The 23,335-nt window shown below is 46.6% G+C and overlaps 1 protein-coding gene across 2 annotated transcripts in view; it reads right to left on the bottom strand.

Moving 5' to 3' along the window:
* Window positions 1-23,335, bottom strand: part of lrba (LPS-responsive vesicle trafficking, beach and anchor containing) — a 991,104-nt gene that overhangs the window by 230,101 nt on the left and 737,668 nt on the right. For both annotated transcript variants that reach the window (XM_086011652.1, XM_086011642.1), the window contains exons 44-45: window positions 21,494-21,634; window positions 13,187-13,306 (exon numbers count right to left, since the gene is read on the bottom strand). In XM_086011652.1, coding sequence (XP_085867778.1) covers window positions 13,187-13,306; window positions 21,494-21,634 — 261 coding nt within the window. The remainder of the gene's footprint in view (window positions 1-13,186; window positions 13,307-21,493; window positions 21,635-23,335) is intronic.

Raw genomic sequence — 23,335 nt, forward strand, 5'->3', positions numbered from 1 at the left:
AAATGCCTTGGGACGTTTTACTATGTTAAAGGCACTATATAATTGCAAGTCATAGTTGTTGCTGTTCTGTGACTTCATGTTCACATCAATTCCAATTTAAATACTGTATTGTGTAAACAAAACTGACTTACGCTCTTGAGTTATCTTGCTTTGGGTGAAAGTAGAAGGAAGAGAAAATCTTGATTGATGCAATTGTTATACCGGATACCACTATATAACAGATATATTGATCTGCATTTTATATTTATAATATATACATTTTAAAAATCTGTAAAATAGGGTACCCCTGATGTAATTAGCTGGATACATTTGTTATGCCCTTATCAGTGGCCTGAGATTATTTTTCTAACAGTAGAGGTTTTTTAAGATCTGTAATTTTGTTCATTTCCTCTCTATTGGAACTCTTCACTTTTGGTTTTGGTTTTTTTTTTGGGGGGGGGGGGGGGGGGGACACCTGCATTGGGTAGGGCTCCAAGAACTTTGCTCTTATTTTCCACAAATCTTCACACAAATGTCTTTGCAGACCTCCCACTGAGATTTAATAGAAGGAACAGGAACATTTTCTTAAAGAGTTCTGGAATATGCATTATAGTCACAGTACTAAAAGTCTTAAAAACCTGAATATGCTTTATATTTAGATAACATTTCTGATCCTGGAAAAATACCATGTGTTTCAGATTTAAAAAAAATGAATGAGTAGTTATTTTGTGATTTAAAAAAATTCAGGTAACAATGGGACTCTGGTAAATTTATATCATTGATATTTAGGGAAATATTTCAAGTTAAGACAGCTTTCATCAAAAACAAGCAACACAAAAAAAAACAATTAATTTGAATTTGTTAAAAGACACTACCATTACACCATTCAGATAGGTTCAAACAAAGGTTATATCCCAGTACATCAATGTAAGGATTAGGCCTTTGCTTTGATCATGAACCCCAAGGCTTTCATGGTATGAAGACATGAATTGGTTGTGACCACACATATGCTTCAGTTTTCTTCATTAAAGTGCGATACCTACTGGCATGAACTCTCTCCGCAGCCAATTCAAGTGATTCTCTGCAATGTTGATTACCACTAGCCTCCAGGCAAAGCCAGCTAACTGATATTTGAACAACAAATCAAAATAATCAATCAGTCCACTGTGCAGGAAGGTCTTTTGAAATGAAAAAGATCACAGAAGATTCGCCCTGGTGTCCATTACCCTTACATAAACTGGATATTCTGCACACATGGAAATACACTGGGTATGTCAGGGAAACCGACCCATTGTTGTGTTACATACATATGCAATTTTATTCTGTGATTAAAACTTACACTGACTGTAAGTGCATGAAAACAAAAGTGAAATTTTCAGGTTGTTGACATTAAAAGCTTGTGTTTTTAATCGTGGTTTTGGACTGCTATATCCATTGAATAGAAAAATATATTTGAGTTGAAATATACAGCTGAATCCTGTTAATTTGAATACCCTGGAGATTAAAATGTTCCATTTATCAGTTCACCCTCACTAGACAAAGCACATTTACACGACACGGATTTGGAATCAATTAGTAAATAAGAACACTTTCCTGCTCTTTTTGTTAAGCGTTTTCTTTATAATTTCACTGAATCTATTCCCAAGAGGACAGCCTACCAGGTTCCACAAAAAAACACCGTGTCTGGATGCTGGGAGGTGGGAAAGCACCTAACTTTCCCTCTTGATCATATACCCAAGATCAGAATTGCACGCGTAGTAAACTGAGATTTGAAACCCATATATTCTCATTCATCATACTGCACAATAGAGTTTCAACTGTCAGTAATTGTGCCTACACTTTTGTGGAGTTAATTGTAGCCTAAACCTCATTTATGCAATTTACTTCTGAAATATGAAGCCTTCTCCTCAGTTGGTTAGTGGTAATTCCCATTTTACAACCATATATGTACTTTCCAGTCACTGGAACACCATCAATGGTAGTTAAAAGAAAATCAGGCTGAATGGCCTTTTAAATGGCACATATCCAAGAAAGTGCATATTTCGTTAGATGTAGCATTTCGATTTTATAGTCCAGGGGCCTGAGACCTACTGGATAACAACAACAACAAGTATTTATATAGCGCCTTTAACATAGTAAAATGTCCCAAGGCGCTTCACAGGAGTATTTTAAGTCAAAAAATTTGACACCGAGCCACATGAGGAAAAATTATTAGGGCATAAAGAGGTAGGTTTTAGGGAGCGTCTTAAAGGAGGAAAGAGAGGCGGAGAGGTTTAGGCAGGGAATTCCAGAGCTTAGGGCCTAGGCAACAGAAGGCACGGCCACCAATGGTTGAATGATTATAATCAGGGATCCTCAAGAGGGCAGAATTAGAGGGGCGCAGATATCTCCGGGGGGGGGGGGGGAGGGGTTTGTGGGGCTGGAGGAGATTACAGAGATAGGGAGGGGCGAGGCCATTGAGAGATTTGAAAACAAGGATAAGAATTTTGAAATTGAGGCGTTGCTTAACCAGCGATACTCCAATATTCCAGCCTCAATTGTTAGGGTTTTTGTCATTTCATGGGTTGATAGGCAGACAGCTTTGCTACAATGGAATATTCCACTTAGGTGAGGGGAGAACACCAATTGTGCTCATCTCACTATGGCCATTTTCAGACTGCGAAGCTGTGTAGCAAAAATCATCTACACTTTGAAAACACCTGGAAAAATTAGAATGACCAAGGGAATTGAAATACAACTTACAGTTAAGTTATGTCATTGATTTGGCAAAACATTCAATCCCAAAGTGCTTCACAGGGGTTAGAGAAGATGGATGGACAAATTCAAACACTGAGTAGAAATGGGAAAAGAGTTAAGATAAGTGACAAAAGGCAAGGTTGAACAGGTAAAGTTTGATGAGGAATTTGGGGGTGCAGAGAAAGGCAACAAGGTTGAAGGGTTGACAGAGTGCGCGGACCTGAGCGGGAGCCGGCAGCAGCATAAAGAGAGCGGCGGAGAAGGCCCAGGACAGAGCGTGGGCCTGAGCGGGAACCGGCAGCAGCATAAAGAGAGCGGCGGAGAAGGCCCAGGACAGAGCGTGGGCCTGAGCGGGAACCGGCAGCAGCATAAAGAGAGCGGCGGAGAAGGCCCAGGACAGAGCGTGGGCCTGGGCGGGAACCGGCAGCAGCATAAAGAGAGCGGCGGAGAAGGCCCAGGACAGAGCGTGGGCCTGAGCGGGAACCGGCAGCAGCATAAAGAGAGCGGCGGAGAAGGCCCAGGACAGAGCGTGGGCCTGAGCGGGAACCGGCAGCAGCATAAAGAGAGCGGCGGAGAAGGCCCAGGACAGAGCGTGGGCCTGAGCGGGAACCGGCAGCAGCATAAAGAGAGCGGCGGAGAAGGCCCAGGACAGAGCGTGGGCCTGAGCGGGAACCGGCAGCAGCATAAAGAGAGCGGCGGAGAAGGCCCAGGACAGAGCGTGGGCCTGGGCGGGAACCGGCAGCAGCATAAAGAGAGCGGCGGAGAAGGCCCAGGACAGAGCGTGGGCCTGGGCGGGAACCGGCAGCAGCATAAAGAGAGCGGCGGAGAAGGCCCAGGACAGAGCGTGGGCCTGAGCGGGAATCGGCAAGATATATTTGGTGAAACCAAAAAAAAACAAAAAGCAAGGAGTGACATCACATGACAGGAGGTAGGTGATTGGTTGGAGAGTATTACCTTCGTCTTTGTCTCTCTACTTTAGGTCAGTGGGTTAGCTAAGAAGTTTAATTAGCACTCCAATAAAAATAGAGGCATGGCAGGGCACCTCAGTCCCGTCGAATGCACCTCCTGCGCCATGTGGGAAGTCCAGGATGCTTCTTGTGTCCTGGACAACCATATATGCAGGAAGTGTCATTAGCTGGAGAAGCTCAAGCTCCAGGTTTCGGAGCTTGAGCAGTGGCTGGTGTCACTGTAGTACATCTGCGAGGCTGAGAGCTACATGGATAGCATGTTTCAGGAGGTGGTCACCCCGCAGCTTAGAGTTTGCAGGCAGATAGGGAATGGGTGACCACCAGACAGACAAGGAGGACCAGGCAAGTAGTCCCGAGTGCATCTCGCTCGCTAACCGGTATTCAAATACTGGTGAGGGCGATGGTTCCTCTAGGGAGTGCAGCCAGAGCGAAGACCACAGCAACATGGGTGGCTCAGCTTTAGTAGTGGGGGTGTGGGGGCGGGGGGGGGGGGGGGGGGAAGGTCAATAAAGCAATAGTGATAGGGGAATCAATAGTTAGGGGAACAGACAGGCGTTTCTGCAGCCACAGGCGTGACTCCAGGTTGGTATGTTGCCTCCCTGGTGCCAGGGTCAAGGTCACTGAGCAGCTGCAGGACATTGAGTGGGGAGAGTGAACAGCCAAAGGTCATGGTCCATATCGCAACCAATGACACAGGCAGAAAGAGGGATGCGGTCCCGCAGGCAGAATTTAGGAAGCTAGAAAAAAGATTAGTAAGCAGGACCTCAAAGGTAGTATTCTCTGGATTACTCTCATTGCCACGTGTGAGTGAGTACAGAAATAGGAGGACAGAGCAGATGAATGCGTGGCTGGAGAGATGGTTCAGGAGGGGGGGCTTTAGGTCCCTGAGGCATTGGGACCAGTTCTGGGGGAGGTGGGACCTGTATAGGCCAGACGGGTTGCACCTCAACAGGGCTGGGACCAATATCCTCGCCGGGGGCGGTGTTGCTAGTGCTGTTGCAGAGGGTTTAAACTAGCCTGGCAGGGGGGTGAGAAGCTGAGCGTAGATTTAGTAGGGAGAGAAACAATGTTGGAAATGGAAGGCAGTAAATTAGTGAATGCGTTTAGAAGGCAGAGGAAGCAAAGGCTAGAAAATAGATATCAGATGAGATAGAGAGGGGGATACAAAGGGAAGCGGGGCATTATATTGGTTAAGGAAATGATTACAGCTGTGAGTTAGGATGATATGTTAGAAGGATCATCAAATGAGGACATATGGGTTGAAATGATGAACAAAAAAGGGGCAATCACAATGCTGGGTGTGTGCTATAAACCCCCAGACAGCCAAAGAGAGATAGAAGAGCAAATATAGGCAAATTTCTGAGAAGTGCAAAAACAATAGGGCAGTAATAGTAGGGGATTTCAACTACCCTAATATTAATTGGGATAGAATTAGTGTAAAAGGAATAGATGACACAGAATTCTTAAAATGCAGGAGGACCACCTTTTTTAGCCAGTACAAAACAAGCCCAACAAGAGAGGGGATAGTTCTGGACTTAGTTTTCGGGAATGAAACTTGGCAGTTGGAAGGGGTATCAGTGGGAGAACATTTTGGTGGTTGTGATCTTAATTCAGTTAGATTTAGCATAGTTATGGAAAAGGATAAAGATAGGCTAGGTGCAAAATTACTCAATTGGGGAAAAGCCAATTTTACTCAGCTGAGATGTGATTTAGTGAAAGTGGATTGGAAACAGCGACTTAAAGTAAATCAGTGTCAGAGCAGTGGGAGGCTTTCAAGGAGGAGATAGTGAGGGACCAGAGCAAATATATTCCCATGAAGAAAAAGGGTGGGTCTCCCAAATCTAGAGCCCCTCGGATGTCAAGGGGCATGGGGGTAGGATAAGGAAAAAAGAAAAGCTTTTGTTAGATACCGAGAGCTCAATACTGCAGAAAGCCTAGAAGAGTATAGAAAGTGCAGGGGTGAAATTAAAAAGGAAAATAGGAAAGTAAAGAGAGGGCATGAAAAAATATTAGCAAGTAAAATCAAGGAAACCCCAAAGATGTTTTAAAAATACATAAAGAGCAAGAGAATAACTAAGGAATGAGTAGGGCCTATTAGAGACTAAAAAGGTAACCTATGTATGGAGGCGGAAGATTTGTGTATGGTTCTTAATCAATACTTTGCATCTGTCTTCACAAAAGAGAGGGTCGATGCAGAAATTGTAGTTAAGGAGGAGGAGTGTGAAATATTAGATGGGATAAACATAGAGAAGGGAAGTATTAAGAGGTTTAGCATCTTTGAAAGTAGATAAATCACCAGGCCCAGGTGAAATGTATTCCAGGCTGTTAAAAGAGGCAAGGGAGGAAATTGCAGAGGCTCTGACCATCATTTTCCAAACCTCTGGAGGACTGCTAACGTTGTGCCATTGTTTAAAAAGGGAGAAAGGAATAGGCCGAGTAATTACAGGCCAGTCAGTGGGAAAATTATTGGAAAATATCTGAGGGACAGTATAAATCATCATTTAGAAAGTCACGGATTAACCAAGGACAGTCAGCATGGATTTGTTAAGGGAACGTCATGTATGACTAACTTGATTGAATTTTTTGAGGAGGTAAGGAGCAGGGTCGATGATGGTAGTGCGTTTGATGTAGTCTATATGGATTTTAGCAAGGCCTTTGACAAGGTCCCACATGGCAGGTTGATCAAAAAAGTAAAAGCCCATGGGGTGCAAATGAAAGTGGCAAGTTGGATCCAAAATTGGCACAGTGGCAGGAAGCAAAGGGTAATGATCAACGGGTGTTTGAGACTGGTGTTTCCGGTGGGGTTCCACAGGGCTCAGTACTAGGTCCCCTGCTTTTAATGGTATATATCAATGATTTAGACTTCAATGTAGGGGGCAGGACTAAGAGGTCTGAAGATGATACAAAAATTGGCCGTGTGTTTGATAGTGAGGAAGATAGCTGTAGACTGCAGGAAGATATCAATGGACTGGTCAGGTGGGCAGAAAAGTGGCAAATGGAATTCAATCCGGAAAGTGTGAGGTAATGTATTTGGGGAGGGCTAACAAGGCAAGGGAATACACAATAAAGGGTAGGATACTGAGAAATGTAGAGGAACAGAAGATTTACGAGGCTGTTGCCAGGACTGGAGAATTTTAGCTATGAGGAAAGATTGGATAGGCTGGCGTTGTTTTCTTTGGAACAGAGGAAGCTGAAGGGAGACTTAATTGAGGTGTATACAATTATGAGGGGCATACAATTATGAGGGGCCGAGTGGATAGGAAGGACCTATTTCCCTTAACAGAGAGGTCAATAACTAGGGGGCATAGATTTAAAGTTAATTGGTAGAAGGATTAGAGAGGAGTTGAGGACAATTTTTTTCACCCAGAGGGCGGTGGGGGTCTGGAACTCACTGCCTGAAAGGGTGCTAGAGGCAGACACCGTCATCATTTAAAAAGTATTTGGATATGTACCTGAAGTGCCTTAACCTGCAAGGCTACGGACCAAGAGCTGGAAAGTGGGATTAGGCTGGATAGCTCTTTTTTGAATGGCGCAGATATGATGGGATGAATGGCCTCCTTTTGTGCTGTAAATTTCTATGATTCTAGGAAGATAATTTCAGAGTATAGGGCAATGAGGACTGAGGCCTCTGTTGGGTGCAGTGAAAGAGTGCATGGGGAAAAAATGAACAGTAGTTCAGACTCAGAAGTGGAGGGTGTGAGCTGAAGGGGCGTGGAAGGCGAGGGCTGGAGAAAGTTGCAAAGGAAGGTTGGAATTAGGTCATGAAGGAATTTTTAAGCAAGGGCAAGGAATTTTAAATCAATGCACAGGGGCATAGGGAGCCAGTGGAAGTTAGTAAGAACAGGAGTGATACGTAAGCAGGATGGAGCTGATGTCAAGATGCAGGTGGCATGAGTTAATCTTTGTGTAGAGAGGAAAACACTTAAGAGATTGAGCCTGGCGGTGATGAAAGCATGGATGAGGGTTTCAGTTGTGATGGAGAGAGTTTGGAGGAGGGTGATATTTTGAAGATGAAATTATCTAGTCTTGTTGATGGACTAGATGTGGATCTCAAAGTTTAGCTCAGTGTGTTAGATCCGTGTGTTAATGGAGACACGGAATGCAGGAGTTGATTTAACAAGTGTTTACTGAACAAAGTCTGGAGGTGAACTAACAACACAAGACGCTACACAGGCTTATATACCTGAGTGGTCACTACTGGTACTACAGTATACAGGGGCTTCAAAAATATAGTTCCTCTTAAAGGTACATACACTACAATTCCTCCCCTTTTAGATAAATAGTACATAACATTTTAAGTAATCATTAAATAACATTTTTACAAGAACAATAATATACACATTTGCTGAAGTTAATCAATTACAAATTCAGTCTCTCTGGAGGCTTCCTGACTCGGTCCGGATAACGCCTCGGTAGTGTAGTAGGTTCTTTTGGCAAGGTTGATTCGGCTTCAATGCCAGTGTCGGGTTCATCTGGTTCCAGTATCACCGGATCGGAGGTAGATACTATGGGTATCTCTGCTTCATCACTAGGCGCATAGAGTTGTGGTGTAGGTTGTCCTTTTTCGGATGACTCTAGGATCTGGTCAGCATGGCGCCTTATTATGCTTTCTCCAATGTCCACGGTATACATCAGCGGTCCTAGTCGTGTGCAAATAGTTCCAGGCTGCCATTTCTCGGTACGGTAGTCCCGGGCCAAAACTGGTTGACCTATCTGGAAGGTTCTAGTTGGCCTTTCATTCATGCTTTGAAATTGCCGGTTCTCTACGTCCCTTCTGACGTTTGGCTTGACCAAATCCAGCCGGCATCTTTGTCTTCTATTGAAAAACATCATGGCGGGGGTTTGGTTTGTAACCACGTGTTGCATTCCTGTACGCAAACAAGAAGTTATCTACCTTATGTTGTAGATTTATGTCTTCATTACCCATGGCCTTTATGGCCTTCTTGAAGGTCTGGACAAACCTTTCAGCTAATCCATTGGCGGCGGGATGGTATGGGGCGGACGTGTAGTGCTTAACCCCATTGTTTTTTAAGAACTTCCTGAATTCTTCGGATACAAATTGCGGTCCATTATCAGAACAGATCTGTTCAGGTGAATATGGTCCTTAATACTGTGATGGTTTTTTCCGTGGTGGTGGAGGACATCTTTATTACCTCCGGCCACTTGGAGTGTGCATCCACCGCGATTAAGAACATCGAGTCCATAAATGGACCAGCAAAGTCGATATGTACCCTTTGCCATGGAGATGAGGGCCACTCCCATGGATGTAGAGGGGCGTATGGTGGGGCGTTTTGGACCTTCTGACATCCTAGACAGCTCTTGGTCATTTCTTCGATGTCTCCATCGATACCTGGCCACCACACAAACGCTCTGGCTAAGTTCTTCATTGTCACTCCACCCAGATGCCCCTCGTGAAGCTCCTTTAGCACTTTATCCTTGAGTTTGGGTGGAATCACCACTCTGGATCCACACATCAAGGTTCCTCGGCACACTGACAGCTGTTCTCTTCTTTGCGAGAATGCTAGCAACAGTGGTTCGCCATGTGCTGGCCATCCCTTCACCGTTAAATCGTAGACTCGTGAGAGAGTCGGGTCATTTCTTGTTTCCTTTTCAATGGTAGAATTTGTCACCGGTAGACATTCCACTATGGTCGAGTGGAACATCTCCACTGGGTCCACTGTAGGCGCCTCTTCTACCGTTGGCAACGGTAGGCGCGATAACCCGTCAGCATTCCCATGCTGTTTTGTTCCTTTGTATTCTATGTCATATTGATGTGCCCCTAGGAAAAGGGACCACCTCTGTAGCCTTTGCGCTGTCATAATGGGAACGCCCTTTTTAGGGCTGAATATGGAGACGAGGGGTTGATGGTCAGTCAACAAGGTAAATTTTTGTCCGTGTAGGTAATGGTTGAATTTCTTCACCCCCCACACCAGGCTGAGTGCCTCCGTGTCGATCTGGGCATAGTTACGCTCAGCTGAGTTCAATGAGCGTGACGCAAAAGCTATCGGCCGCTCCGAGCCATCAGGGAATCTATGCGATAATACCGCTCCCACGCCGTAAGGGGATGCATCGCACGCCAGTCTGATTGGCATTGATGGGTTGTAATGAGCCAGCACTTCCCTGGACGTGATCAAGCCTTTGCATTTATGGAAGGCACGTTTACAGTCTTCGCTCCATTTCCAAACTATTCCCTTTTGTAGCAGTGCGTTAAGAGGGTGCAGAACCGTTGACAAGTTCGGTAAAAATTTATGATAGTAATTTATTAATCCCAGGAACGATCTTAATTGTGAGACATTTTCAGGCGCTGGGGCTTTTACGACCACTTCAATTTCTTCAGGTGACTTATGGAACCCTTCTTCGTTAATGACATGGCCACAATATGATATTTGTTTCTGGAAAAATTCGCACTTGGGGCGATTTGCTCGTAGGCCCCGTTCTCTCAGCCTCGTGAGCACCTGCTCCAAGTTGGCAAGGTGCTCGTTGTCGTTTTCTCCCGTTACAAGGATGTCGTCTAGGTAGCATTGAGTCCCCGGAATCCTTTGCAGGACTTGCTCCATAGCTCTTTGCCAGATAGCCGGAGCTGATGCGACTCCGAAAACCAGTCGATTGTACTGGTACAGGCCTTTGTGTGTGTTTATCGTGAGATACTTTTTAGAGGCCTCCTCAACCTCCATCTGTAGATATGCCTGTGCTAAGTCAATTTTGGTGAAACGTTTCCCTCCAGATAGTGAGGCGAAAATATCTTCTATCCTCTGTACCATGTGAAGAACCGGGTTTACAGTCACCTTGAAGTCCCCACAGATGCGAATTTTTCTCTGTTCTTCAGATTTATCATTATTCAACGTTTTCTTCATGACCGGGACGATGGGTGTTGCCCACTCGCTCCAATCTACCTTGGATAACACGCCTGCTTTTTCCAAATTCTCCAGCTCTGCCTCGACGGCTGGACGAATTGCATATGGCACCGGCCTTGCCTTAAAAAACTTGGGAATTGCCGCATCTTCCACTTTTATTGAGGCGGTGGCGCCTTTCAGGGTTCCTAGTTCCTGTTGAAACACTTCTTTGGCGTTAGCCAAGATTTCTTTTAATCGTCCAGGTATGACGTTATCATCATTTTTTTTCTTACTGGTCACCGTCAGTGCCTGAATGGAGTGCCAGTCTAAACGTATCTTTCTGATCCATTCACGTCCCAACAACGGTGGACCACCATCTTGCAGAACGTATAAATACAACTTCTGTATTTCCTTGCCGTTGTATACAACAGGCACCCTTATTTTCCCTCTGGGGTATACTTTCTGCCCCGTATATGTCTTCAAGACAATGGATGTGTCTTTCAAAGGTATATGCGGAAATAGCCGCTCGTAATCCCGTCGACTCATGACGGTCAGAGCTGATCCTGTATCGAGCTCCATTTTGACTGGGGACCCCGCTATCGTGAGGGTAACCCAAATGGTCTGGTAATCTTCTTTGGCAATTACATTATGTAATTTGAGACAGCTTAGTCTCTTGTTTCCGGAGTCGCTATCGTTTTTCTGGTCTTCGGAGCTACTGTCCGTCATCATTTGTACCTTTCTGTACTTTTCCTTATTGACCTTTTTACTGTCAGCGGATTTTTTTCCAGATCTGCATACACGTGCAATGTGTCCCATCTTTCCGCATTGCCTGCATGCTTTGTCCTTGAACCAGCAGTCCTTCTGGTCATGGGTGGATCTGCCGCAGCGATAACATCTCTCGAAACCCTGTGTCATTTCATGGGTGCCGAAGTCCTGTGGCTTTTGCTGTATCTCTGCAGCTCCTCTTGCTGCTGCTTCATATGATACAGCCACACTGAAAGCCTTGTCCAGTGTCAAATCTTTCTCAGAAAGTAGTCTTTTCTGTGTTCCTTCGCTTAGGAGACCGCAGACAAATTTGTCTTGGAGAGAATCTGCCAGTCCTGCCCCGAATTGGCAGTGCTTTGACAGCTTTCGTAATTCGGTGAGGTAATCAGCGTTACTTTCATTCTTGTGCTGATTCCTCCTGAAGAATTTGAATCGTTCCGCTATCAGCAGCGGTGTTGGGTTTAAGTGCTCCTGTAAGGTATCAACAATCTCCTTAAAATTCTTGTCCATCGGTTTGGCTGGAGTGATCAAGTTTCGTAACAGCCCGTATGTCCTTGCGCCCATCAGATTTAGAAGTACCGATGCCTTTTTATCATCCGCTACTTCAGTCGCCTTGCAATATACCTCCACTCTTTCCACATATGTGGTCCAATCTTCTATATCAGTATCGAAAGCAGTAACATTGCCAGTCTTCGGCATCTTGAAAATCTAAAATGGTGCTTCCCGCGCTTTTCCTCCGTCCCCGATGGATCAAAATGGCGCCTCCCGCGCTTTTCTTTCTTCCCCGCCGAGTTAAGATGGCGCCTCCCACGCTTTCCCACCGCTGCCGCTGCTGCCAACGCTGTTCCCGTTGCGACCTGCAGCTTTTCGCGGCATTTCTACTTTTTTTGAAAAATATATATCTCTTAAATAGTTTCTCCGTTACTTGGAGAACCGTTCCCGTTGTGGAGTGGACCCTCTGGGTCTTTCCCCTCCCTCTGCTCGGTCTGAACGCCGACCTGCTTTGCAGCACCGGCCGCCCCCTGAGTGCTCCACCCTCTGTCTCTCTTTGCTTCTGCTTCCCGACTCGCTGCCCGGCCCCATTGCAGAGCCACCCGATCGAGCTCTAGCCCGCCGCAGCCCAGGAAGGATCAGAACACTACCTGCCACCAGCCCGTTTAGCTGGTGAAACCACAGTTTTTTTTTCTTGCTTCTGGCTTCAACCTTCGTCTGAGGAATCGATCCCCTTGAGGTGCTGCCGAATTGCAGGTAAGTTCGTTTCTAACTCGTCGCCACTGTTAGATCCGTGTGTTAATGGAGACACGGAATGCAGGAGTTGATTTAACAAGTGTTTACTGAACAAAGTCTGGAGGTGAACTAAACTACACAAGACGCTACACAGGCTTATATACCCGAGTGGTCACCACCGGCACTACAGTATACAGGGGCTTCAAAAACATAGTTCCTCTTAAAGGTACATACACTACACAGTGTCCAGCAGTCGTGGAATTAACTGTGTCGCCAGCAAACATGCAAAAGCTGAAACCACGGTGAGAGGCAACATGTATATGAGGAATGAGAGAATTAAATCTTAGGATTCGCTAGATGTGACTATGGGGCATTGAAGGACCAGCAATTACAGGTGGTGTCTGGCTAAGATAGAAATAGGTAGGTATGGAACCGTGTAGGTGCACCAGATCATAACCAACATGGGAAATTACTTCTGTGTGTATACCTTATCAACCATGACCAAGAACTTTTACAAGAACATCTGCTCTAACTTAAATACAGTCACTTTAGAAGTTCTTCACTTCATGAGATACATCAATGTTTCTGAATGTTGTACTTTTAGAAAAAACTGGCCACATTGTTTAAGACTAACACACGCAGAATTTCAGTACAATGTAGAACATGATTCTTACATACCTTTACATCAGAGGTATCACGCTGGCAGTTGCGCCATGCTCTGGACACTGCTGAAAACGTTCTGTCAGCATGATCAAATTTTCCTCCTTGTAGGTTTAGAAAGAAGGTAGTAAATGGCTCCTGCACAGGAAAAGATTAAGTAACATTGAGAAAAAATTACCACCCAGTATTTAAAGTATACTAAACAACCATAATTAGTCAGTTATGGAAAAGACAATATCTGACAGACATTGAGCTTTGGCACAAGTCGGAAGTCAGATTATGGAAACTTGCCAGAACTTCCCTGCGAAATGTCTCCTTGATCACTTCTGCACCAAGACAAATTTGTGGATTAACTTACTTGGGCTATTTTTAATTGGATTGATTTGTTGGATAAACAATATCCAATTTTTTGCAATTTAAAGAGCTTATTCTTAATGTAATCAGCTTAGTAAAGACGTAAAAAAAAAATTTTTGTAATAAACTTTGCTTCCTCCTACTTTCCGCTTTGTAGATATTCCTGACTTCTTCCTTATGCTGAATGATCGGGATAGTTGAACTGCTATTTTTAATGTTACTTGGTTGCAGGAGCTATATTTGTACAAGAAAGCAGTGGCTATGCTAGTTTTTTTTCTCTCCAAAATATAGAATGCTCTGTTACTATACCACTGCTCCAGCTAGCAGACTGACTGACTGAAAACTTGCAAAATCTACCCAATGAGAGAGGGAAGTTACAGAGCCTGTCAAGGGTGGGATGGGTTGGATTCAATTTAATATCCAGACTGGTAAAATTAGTCTGGTCGATCAGTAGTACAGCTTTTGTTAAGTAAAACTAGTCTATTGCTTGACCCTAGGAAAGACAGAGGATCAGAGGGACCTTGGTGTGCATGTACATAGATCCCTGAAGGCAGCAGAACAGGTGGATAAGGTGGTTAAAAAGGCATATGAGATACTTGCCTTCATTTGCCGAGGCATAGAATATAAGAGCAGGGAGGTTATGATGGAGCTGTACAAAACGCTGGTAAGGCCACAGCTGGAGTACTGTGTGCAGTTCTGGTCGCCACACTATAGGAAGGATGTGATTGCTTTGGAGAGGGTGCAGAGGAGATTTACCACTATGTTACCTGGGCTGGAGCGCTTCAGCTATGAAGAAAGACTGGACAGGCTGGGGTTGTTTTCCTTGGAGTAGAGAATGCTGAGGGGGAACCTGATTGAGGTGTACAAAATTACGAGGGGCACAGATAGGGTAGATAGAAAGGAACTTTTCCCTTTAGTAGAGGGGTCAATAACAAGGGGGCATAGATTCAAGGTAAGGGGCAGGAGGTTTAGAGGGGATGAGGAAAAACTTTTTCACCCAGAGGGTGGTTGGAATCTGGAACTCACTGCCTGAAAGGGTGGTAGAGGCAGGAACCCTCACAACATTCAAGAAGCATTTGGATGAGCACTTGAAATGCCATAGAATACAAGGCTACGGACCAAATGCTGGAAAATGGGATTAGATTAGACAGGGCTTGATGGCCGGCGCGGACGTGATGGGCCGAAGGGCCTCTTTCTGTGCTGTATAACTCTATGACTCTATGATTGTAGCCGATACAGGAAGTGCGGATTACAGAAGGCAGCAATGGGAATTCAAACAGGGTAAATGTGAGAAAAAATATGTATAGTTTAAAATGGTAAATATCTGTCTACTTACACACTAAACACCATTTGCTGTGCAATACAAATAAGCAACTACCATGTTAAAAAATATGCAATTCTAAAGAAATCATGAAGCATGGAAGAAAAAGAGTAATTTAGTTCAGCATTTGCTCTTTCCCATCTCTCATTCCCTCTTTCCCCATCTGTTAGCTGTGGCTCAGTTGGTAGCACACTTGCCTCTGAGTCACTCCAGTGCAGTGCTGAGAGACTGCTGCACTGTCGGAGGTGTCGTCTTTCGGATGAGACGTTAAACCAAGGCCCTGTCTGCCCTCTCAGGTGGATGTAAAAGATCCAATGGCACTATTTCGAAGAGGAGCAGGGGAGTTATCCCCGGTGTCCTAGCCAATATTTATCCCTCAACATAACAAAAAACAGATTATCTGGTCATTATCACATTGCTGTTTGTGGGAGTTTGCTGTGCGCAAATTGGCTGCCGCGTTTCCCACATTACAACAGTGACTACACTCCAAAAATTCCTTTATTGGCTGTAAAGCGTTTTGAGACGTCCGGTGGTCGTGAAAGGCACTTTTTAAATGCAAGTCTTTCTTTCTCCTTCTTTGACTCCTCCAATTTTTTCCATGTCTTCCATTCCCTCCTTTTCCTATCCTTCTCATTCCTCTCCCTCTGTCTCTCAATCTGTCTTTCGACTTTTGGCTAATTCTCTATCCCCATCTCTCATTCTCTTCCCCTTTTCTACCTATCTCTTCTTTCCTCTTCACCCCTCATGTCTTATCCCTTTTTTTCCCCATCTCATTCTCTTTTCTCCCATTCCCTCTTTCTCATTTACTGACAGTGGCTCTCTACCTCATTCCTGAGGGGAGATGGGGGAGGGGGAGAAAATCAGCTGGTATTCCCACTCCTGATCACTATGTTCTTATGGACATTGGGTGAGGTCAGGATCAGGCTCAGCTGTAATGCATTCCAAAATCATTATCTGAAATTAGTCTACATATTGCTGGCACTTGGTGTTTAGGTTAATACATTAATGGCCACTTGGGTGAGGTGCAAAAGGGTGGCCAGGACCCGTATGGGGGAAGAGAGAATTGTAGCTGTATGAAATGTTCTGAAAGTCTAATCGTTAATCTATGTTATAATATTTGACTTTTGAACTGTTGAAAGAATATCAGTACTCAAAGAAAAAAGTGAAATAAGGAAGAGTGGGCAGTTACTTAAAATAATCAAGAACTATAGAATCAATGTAAAATACAAAGAAAAAGCTGCAATTACTGGAAATATGAAATAGAAACAGAAAGTGCTGAAGATATGAAGAGTTCTAATGAAGAGTTGCATACCCAAAATGCCATTAACCTGTCTTTGCTCTTTACAGATGCTGCCTGACCCTCTCTGCATTTCCAGCATTTTTTGCTATATATATTAAATTAACGTGTTGTTGTTTTACGAATGAAATTGAGGGGTTAACAACAACACCACCTTATATTTATATAGTGTTGGAGTCGCTGGAAATCAACAGACTGCGAGACTTTCGTAGCAGCAAAGAAAAACGCGCGTTAGCTTTATTAACTCTCCGCATGGACTGAGGGACTCGGCCTCGTCGCAGGGCTATGACGCCATCACACAATCGACGACTCTTAAGGGACCCTGCCCCGATAACCCAACCAAGTTCCGTACATAACGTGGAGCGATAACAACATTGGCTAAACATAGTGAATTGTGTTACTGTCCCTATGTGGTCTCTGCCACATACGTCCTCCCAGAATTCACTAGAACTGGCAATGTCAGTCGTTGAGGGGTCTGGATCACACGGCCGAAACGGCTCCTTAAGTCCGGGGCGGGGACCGGGGGGGTCACCGGAGGGTCCCCGGAAGCTCGGTGGTGGACTGAGGGTGCAGAAGTCGGAAGTTGGCCCCGCCGCGGGGGCTGAGCCAACCCAACGGGTTGGTCCAGATCCAGGTGGGTTGGCTTAAGACGGTCCACGGAAATGTAGTCTGGCTTACCGCCGACATCCACTCGAAGGCCTTGTCCCCGGCTTCCAGGACACGGAATGGTCCGTCGTAGGGTGGGTGAAGAGGTCCCTGGTGGGCGTCGTGGCGGACGAAAATGTACTCCGCCGCACGAAGGTTGGGCGGAACGTGGGACTGAGGGAGACTGTGCTGCGACGTGGGCACCGGCGCGAAAACCTTGGCGTTGTCCAGGAGGGCGGGCCGCTGATGGGCTGTGGACCAAGGGTCCGTGGCGTTGGGGATGAAATCCCCAGGAACCCGCAGCGGCTGCCCGTAGACGAGCTCGGCGGACGAGTACTGGAGGTCCTCCTTGGGGGCGGTCCCGAGTCCCAGCATGACCCACGGGAGTCTGTCGATCCAACTGTCGTCCCGGAGGCTGGCCCGGAGCGCGGCCTTCATGGAGCGATGAAACCGTTCGCACAGCCCGTTAGCCTGAGGGTGATATGCGGTGGTGTCTCAACCCGAGGCCTTGGGCGACAGCGTTCCAGAGCTCCGACGTGAACTGGGGCCCCCGGTCGGAGGAGACGTCAGATGGGGCGCCAAATCAGGCGACCCAAGTGTTGATGAACACCCGAGCCACATCGGCGGACGTTGCTGACGACAGCGGGACGGCTTACGGCCATCGGGTGGTTCTGTCGACCATCGTGAGGAGGTGGGTGAACCCGCGGGAGGGCGGCAGGGGCCCCATCAGGTCCACGTTAACATGGTCGAACAGTCTCTCGGGCACCGCGAAAGGCGTCAACGGGGCCTTAGTATGGCGATGCACTTTCGAGCACAGGTATTGGCCCAATCGCGAACGTCCTTCTTGAGCCCATGCCAGACGAACTTAGCCACCACCAGCTTCTGTGACGGCTTCCTGCCCGGGTGGGAAAGGCTATGGACGGCGTCAAAAACCTGCCGTCTCCACCCATCGGGCACGACGGGGCGCGGCTGCCCAGCGGAGACGTCGCACAGGAGCGTGGTGCCGGCATCGTCAAACGCGACGTCCGCTAACTGAAGTCCCGTGACAACCGTCCTGTAGGCCTGGACGTCCTGTAGGCCTGGACGTCCGGATCGGAGGCCTGGTCGGCCGCCATGCAGGTGTAGTCGATGCCGAGGTGTACGGCGCTGGCGACGGCCCGGGAGAGACAGTCGGCGACGGGGTTGTCTTTCCCAGCCACATGCTGGATGTCCGTCATGAACTCGGAGACGAAGGAAAGCTGGCGCAGCTGACGGGCTGACCACGGCTCGGAAACTTTGGCCATGGCGAAGGTCAACGGCTTGTGGTCCACGAACGCCGTGAACGGGCGGGCCTCCAGCAGGAAACGGAAGTGTTGGATGGCGAGGTAGAGGCCGAGAAGCTCGCGATCGAAGGTGCTGTACTTCCACTCGTTGGGGCGGAGCTGCCGGCTGAAGAATGCGAGCGGCTGCCAGGTGTCGTTGACCCACTGTTCGTGGACGGCGCCGACAGCATAGTCCGAAGCGTCAGTGGTGAGAGCGATCGGCGCATCGGGCAACGGATGCGCCAGCATGGTCGCGTTAGCCAGGGCCCTTTTCGTGTCCGTGAAAGAATTGGCCATCTCCTCGGACCAGTCGACGGCGAGCTTGGCAGGCTTGCCTTTGAGGGCCTCGTAAAGGGGCCGCATAAGCTGGGCTGCCCGGGGAACGAAGCGATGATAAAAGTTCACCATGCCCAAAAACCCCTGCAGGGCCTTCACGGTGAGGGGTCTCGGAAAATCCTTCACGGCCTCCACTTTCGACAGCAGTGGCACCGCCCCGTCCTTCGTGATGCGGTGCCCGAGAAAGTCGATTGAGGACAGCCCGAACTGGCACTTGGCCGGATTGACGATTAGGCCGTGCTGGCTGAGGCGTTCGAAGAGAGTCCGGAGGTGGGACACATGCTCCATCCTGGAGGCGCTGGCGATGAGAATGTCGTCCAGGCAGATGAACAGGAATGGCAGGTCCCGTAACACAGTGTCCATTAGGCGTTGAAAAGCCTGAGCTGCGTTTTTGAGACTGAATGGCATGCGGAGGAATTCGAACAGCCCGAACAGGGTGATCACCGCGGTTTTCGGGAGGTCTTGCGGCCGGATGGGGACCTGGTGGTAACCCCGAATGAGGTCCACTTTAGAGAAAACAACTTTCCCGGCCAGGCGGGCGGAAAAGTCCTGGATGTGTGGAATCGGGTAGCGGTCGGGGGTCGTAGCGTCGTTGAGGCGCCGGTAATCGCCGCACGGGCGCCAACCGCCACCTGGTTTCGGTGCGATGTGGAGGGGCGAGGCCCACGGACTGTTTGACCGGCGAATGATGCTGAGGCGCTCCATCGTGTCGAACTCGGCTTTAGCGATGGCGAGTTTCCCCGGGTCGAGGCGCCGAGCGCGGGCGTAGACATGCGGGCCGGTGGTCGGGATGTGGTGTTCTACCCCGTGCTTGGTGGCGGTGGACGAGAGTGTGGGCTTCGTGAGGCCCGGGAACCTGGTGAGGCGGGAAAACTCGTCGGAGGCCGAGAGTGCGCTGGACAACTTCGTCGTGCTGGAACTACTGAGCGAACACGGGAGCGAACTGAAAGTCTCAGCGTGGACGAGACGTCGGTTCTTGACGTCCACCAAAAGGCCATTGGCGCAGAGGAAGTCAGCGCTGAGAAGGGGGGTGGACACTTTCGCTGTAACAAAGTCCCAAGCGAAACGCTGCCCGCCAAAACACAGCGCCACGCTCCGTTTCCCGAAGGTACGGATGGAACTGCTGTTGGTGGCTTCGAGGGCGGGGCCGTGGTTCCCCCCCGTATGTCTATGGTTGACGCGGGCAGGACGCTCACCTGGGCACCCGTGTCGCAGAGGAAACGACGTCCAGAGTCAGTGTCCGTAATGAATAACAGACTACCTGAACGGCCGACAGCCATGGTAGCTAATGAGTGGGCCTTCGCGTTTCCCGACGCGGTAAAGCTGCACGGGGGCTGGCACTTCTTAGCTTTTGAGCTGAACTGCGCGTGGTAGAAGCACATGTTTGGGGGCTGCCGCCGTTGGGCTGTGGTGGTGGGGGCAGGGCCCCGCATGGCTGCGCAGTACTGTTGCCCAGTGGAGAAAAATTTGTCGGCCTCCTTGGTCAGGTCGCGGAAATCACTAATATGAGAGTTGGCTAAAGCCGACCGTACCTGCCCTCTCAGCTGTTGTAGGAACAGTTCTCTGAAGAGGAAGCACGGCTTGTGCTTGCCCAGGAGGGTTAACATGTGGTCCATCAGTTCTGAGGGCTTGGAGTCGCCAAGCCCGGGTAGAGAGAGAAGCTGGCGTGCATGCTCGGGTTCAGTTAGTCCAAAAGTCTCTTGGAGGTGCATTCTCAGTGTCGCAAATTTGTGGTGCTCCGGGGGGTCCTCGAGCAGGTTCACGACTCTGGCTGCAGTGGAGCTGCCGAGAGCAGAGACGACGTAATAATACTTCGTGTCGTCCGCAGTGATGTCCCGGAGTGCAAACTGAGCCTTGGCCTGGGCGAACCAAGCGGCAGCCTGTCGTTCCCAAAACTCCGGTAATTTGAGAGAAACGGCGTTCGTCGCCATCTCGGATAAAGTCTTTGGAAACGTCCAAAAAAGAAACGGGGTCACCAATGTTGGAGTCGCTGGAAATCAACAGACTGCGAGGCCTTCGTAGCAGCAAAAAAAAACGCGTGTTAGCTTTATTAACTCTCCGCATGGACTGAGGGACTCGGCCTCGTCGCAGGGCTATGATGTCATCACACAATTGATGACTCTTAAAGGGACCCTGCCCCGATAACCCAACCAAGTTCCGTACATAACGTGGAGCGATAACAACATTGGCTAAACATAGTGAATTGTGTTACTGTCCCTATGTGGTCTCCGCCACAATAGCGCCTTTAACATAGTTAAACTTCCCAAGGCACTTCACAGGAGTATTATAAGACAAAAAAATTGACACTGAGCCACATAAGGGGAAATTAGGGCAGATGGCCAAAAGCTTGGTCAAAGAGGTAGGTTTTAAGGAGCGTCTTAAAGGAGGAAAGAGGTAGAGAGGCGGAGAGGTTTAGGGAGGGAATTCCAGAACTTAGGGCCTAGGCAACAGAAGGCACGGCCACCAATAGTTCAGCGATTATAATCAGGGATGCTCAAGAGGGCAGAATTAGAGGAGCCCAGATATTTTGGGGGGCTGTGGGGCTGGAAGAGATTAGAGATAGGGAGGGGCGAGGTTCTTACTACCATTATTGAACAATAACAGGTACGTTTATTTGCAATCGTCAATGCTTAACTAACAGTGTATAAAAATATGCTCTAGTGCAATAGTAACTGAGTGCTACTGAAGAAAGCTGTTCTTCACATCTTTCTTTCTATATGAGGCTTCACATCATAAAGAGCTTTATTAACTGTAAATTATTTTACGGGTATACTTTATGTGCAGTGTTTTCAAATTATCACCTAATTATGCCCAATATATGCTAAAATGAAGCTATGAAATTAATTTTAAATGATCTTAAAATATATTCTGATTTTGAAAAAAAATCAAGTATAAGTAATTACCTGGAATTAGCCTAAGTACTCCAGTTTATGTGTAGGATTTATGTCTGCTTTGTGCTGTTTTATCCAGCTTTAATCAAGGGACTGTTGCTAATGCTTTTTCAATGGAAGAGACACATTAATGTGCTGACTGGATGAAGCAGCTTTAAATTTTACAGTTATTGTACTTACAATTCTTAACAACCATGCAAGAGTGAAGCTACTGGTCGAATAATGAGTCCCATAGTGGAAAGCAGGAACCTGGTCATCTTCCCAGCCTTCATGGCGCTCCGAAAAGAAGGCTGCTCTTTTTGGGTTAATGGCTCCAATAGGCTAAAGGGAAAGATCAAAATAATTAGCTTGAAAAGAAAATAAGAAATTCAAAGATTATGTCAAAAGGTGATCTTGCTGCTTACGTTTTTTATAACCCAATCTGGATGCATGTCTTGAACAAAAGATTATCTATTAACCGCATTGAAAATTATCGCTAAACTAAACCGGTTTTTGTAAACTAAATGTGAAATTTGCAAATGTTTTTGGATTTAAGGAAATCTGCAGTCACTAAGAAATGTTTGCACATAACAAGCACCTAGGCTCATTTCCCAATACAAAACACCACATGCTAAATGAAAAAATTATTTTGAGGACCATCTTAGTAAAATTGTTAACATACAACATTTACTCGCCGATAACATGCACCTAGGACACAAAATAAAATAGCTCTTGTTATTGCAAAAATTTATTCTAACATTACAATGTGAAACATAAAAATGGCAACATCACTGGCAAAACAAATCTTAGCAGGCTTCTCAAAGATCTTTTCAAAAACATTTCCACTTACTGCTCGCCTCGTCATAAAATAAACCTTATATACTGTAAAAAAAATTATTCAACTTTACTACTTACTTCAACTTTCATCATCTTTACAAGTATTTGCATAAGCACAGAACACTTTTCAGCAAGCAGCTCACTTCAATGCACAAGAGCAAACCTATCGCTTGCAACAGTCCATTGTTCCAAGTAAAGATCGCCCATTGGTACAAAATTTCAGATGCAAGCTCCCAAACATAAACATTTTCAAAACTGTGTAATTACATAACTGATGACACTTAACTTTCTTGTAATAGTAACTATTTCAAAACCAGTCACCGGCACTTAGCACGTCTTTCTGCCAATGGAAATAATGTTGTTTTTGAAATAGTGTGCACTTTAATAAAACCAAAGAGCCCCTGTTATCCTACAGTATCTTTACCATTGCACTTTGATGGTTTACATAAGTATTAAGTCTTCCAGTTATGATATTCTAATAAAGATTGTGCACCCAAAACATTAATCTATCTTTTCTGTTTAGTGATGATTATGAATCTGCAAACAAAATACTGAACTGTATTGCCAAATGGGTAAAGTAGTCATCATATTGAAGCTGTATGGTGCTCTGGTCAGACCACACCTTAAGTACTGTATTCTGGTCTGATCACTGAGACACAAGTGAAACATTTAAACCCTGGAAATAGTACAGAGAAGGGTCAGGAGTTTGATCCCAGTTTCAAAAGACTAGGTTATGGGAAAGGTTAGAAAATTTCAAATTTTGCCTTAAAAGGCAGTGAATACAAAGGTATACAAGATATTAAGTAGAATAAAAAAAAGGTTAATCTGGAGCATTTAAACTATAACCACTGGAAAGGGACACTGAACAAATTAGTAAAAGGTAAGTTCAGGACTAATGTCAGGAAGTATTTCTTTACACGGAGAGTAGCTAGTACCTGGAATGGTCTTCTGCATAGGATAATGGGGACAAAAACTCTGGAATCATTCAAGAGGCAGTTGGATGATGTACTTATCTCCAGGCCTTGGGCCTTATTTTCATTGAGCCAGTGTGTTGCGGACAGCAACAGGAAGCTCGCCAGTGATGCGCGATCAAAGATCAGGTTGCTGCTGGCATTGTTGCGGGCCTCAGGTAAGGTGAGAAAGGGATGCAACCGGAAGGGGGAGCAATTGGATTGGGAGGTAGGGGAACGGTGGCAATCGGGGGAG

This window comes from Somniosus microcephalus, chromosome 2 (assembly GCF_052327205.1).
Source record: "Somniosus microcephalus isolate GS21.2 chromosome 2, FLI_Smic_1.0, whole genome shotgun sequence".
Classification (NCBI taxonomy): domain Eukaryota; kingdom Metazoa; phylum Chordata; class Chondrichthyes; order Squaliformes; family Somniosidae; genus Somniosus; species Somniosus microcephalus.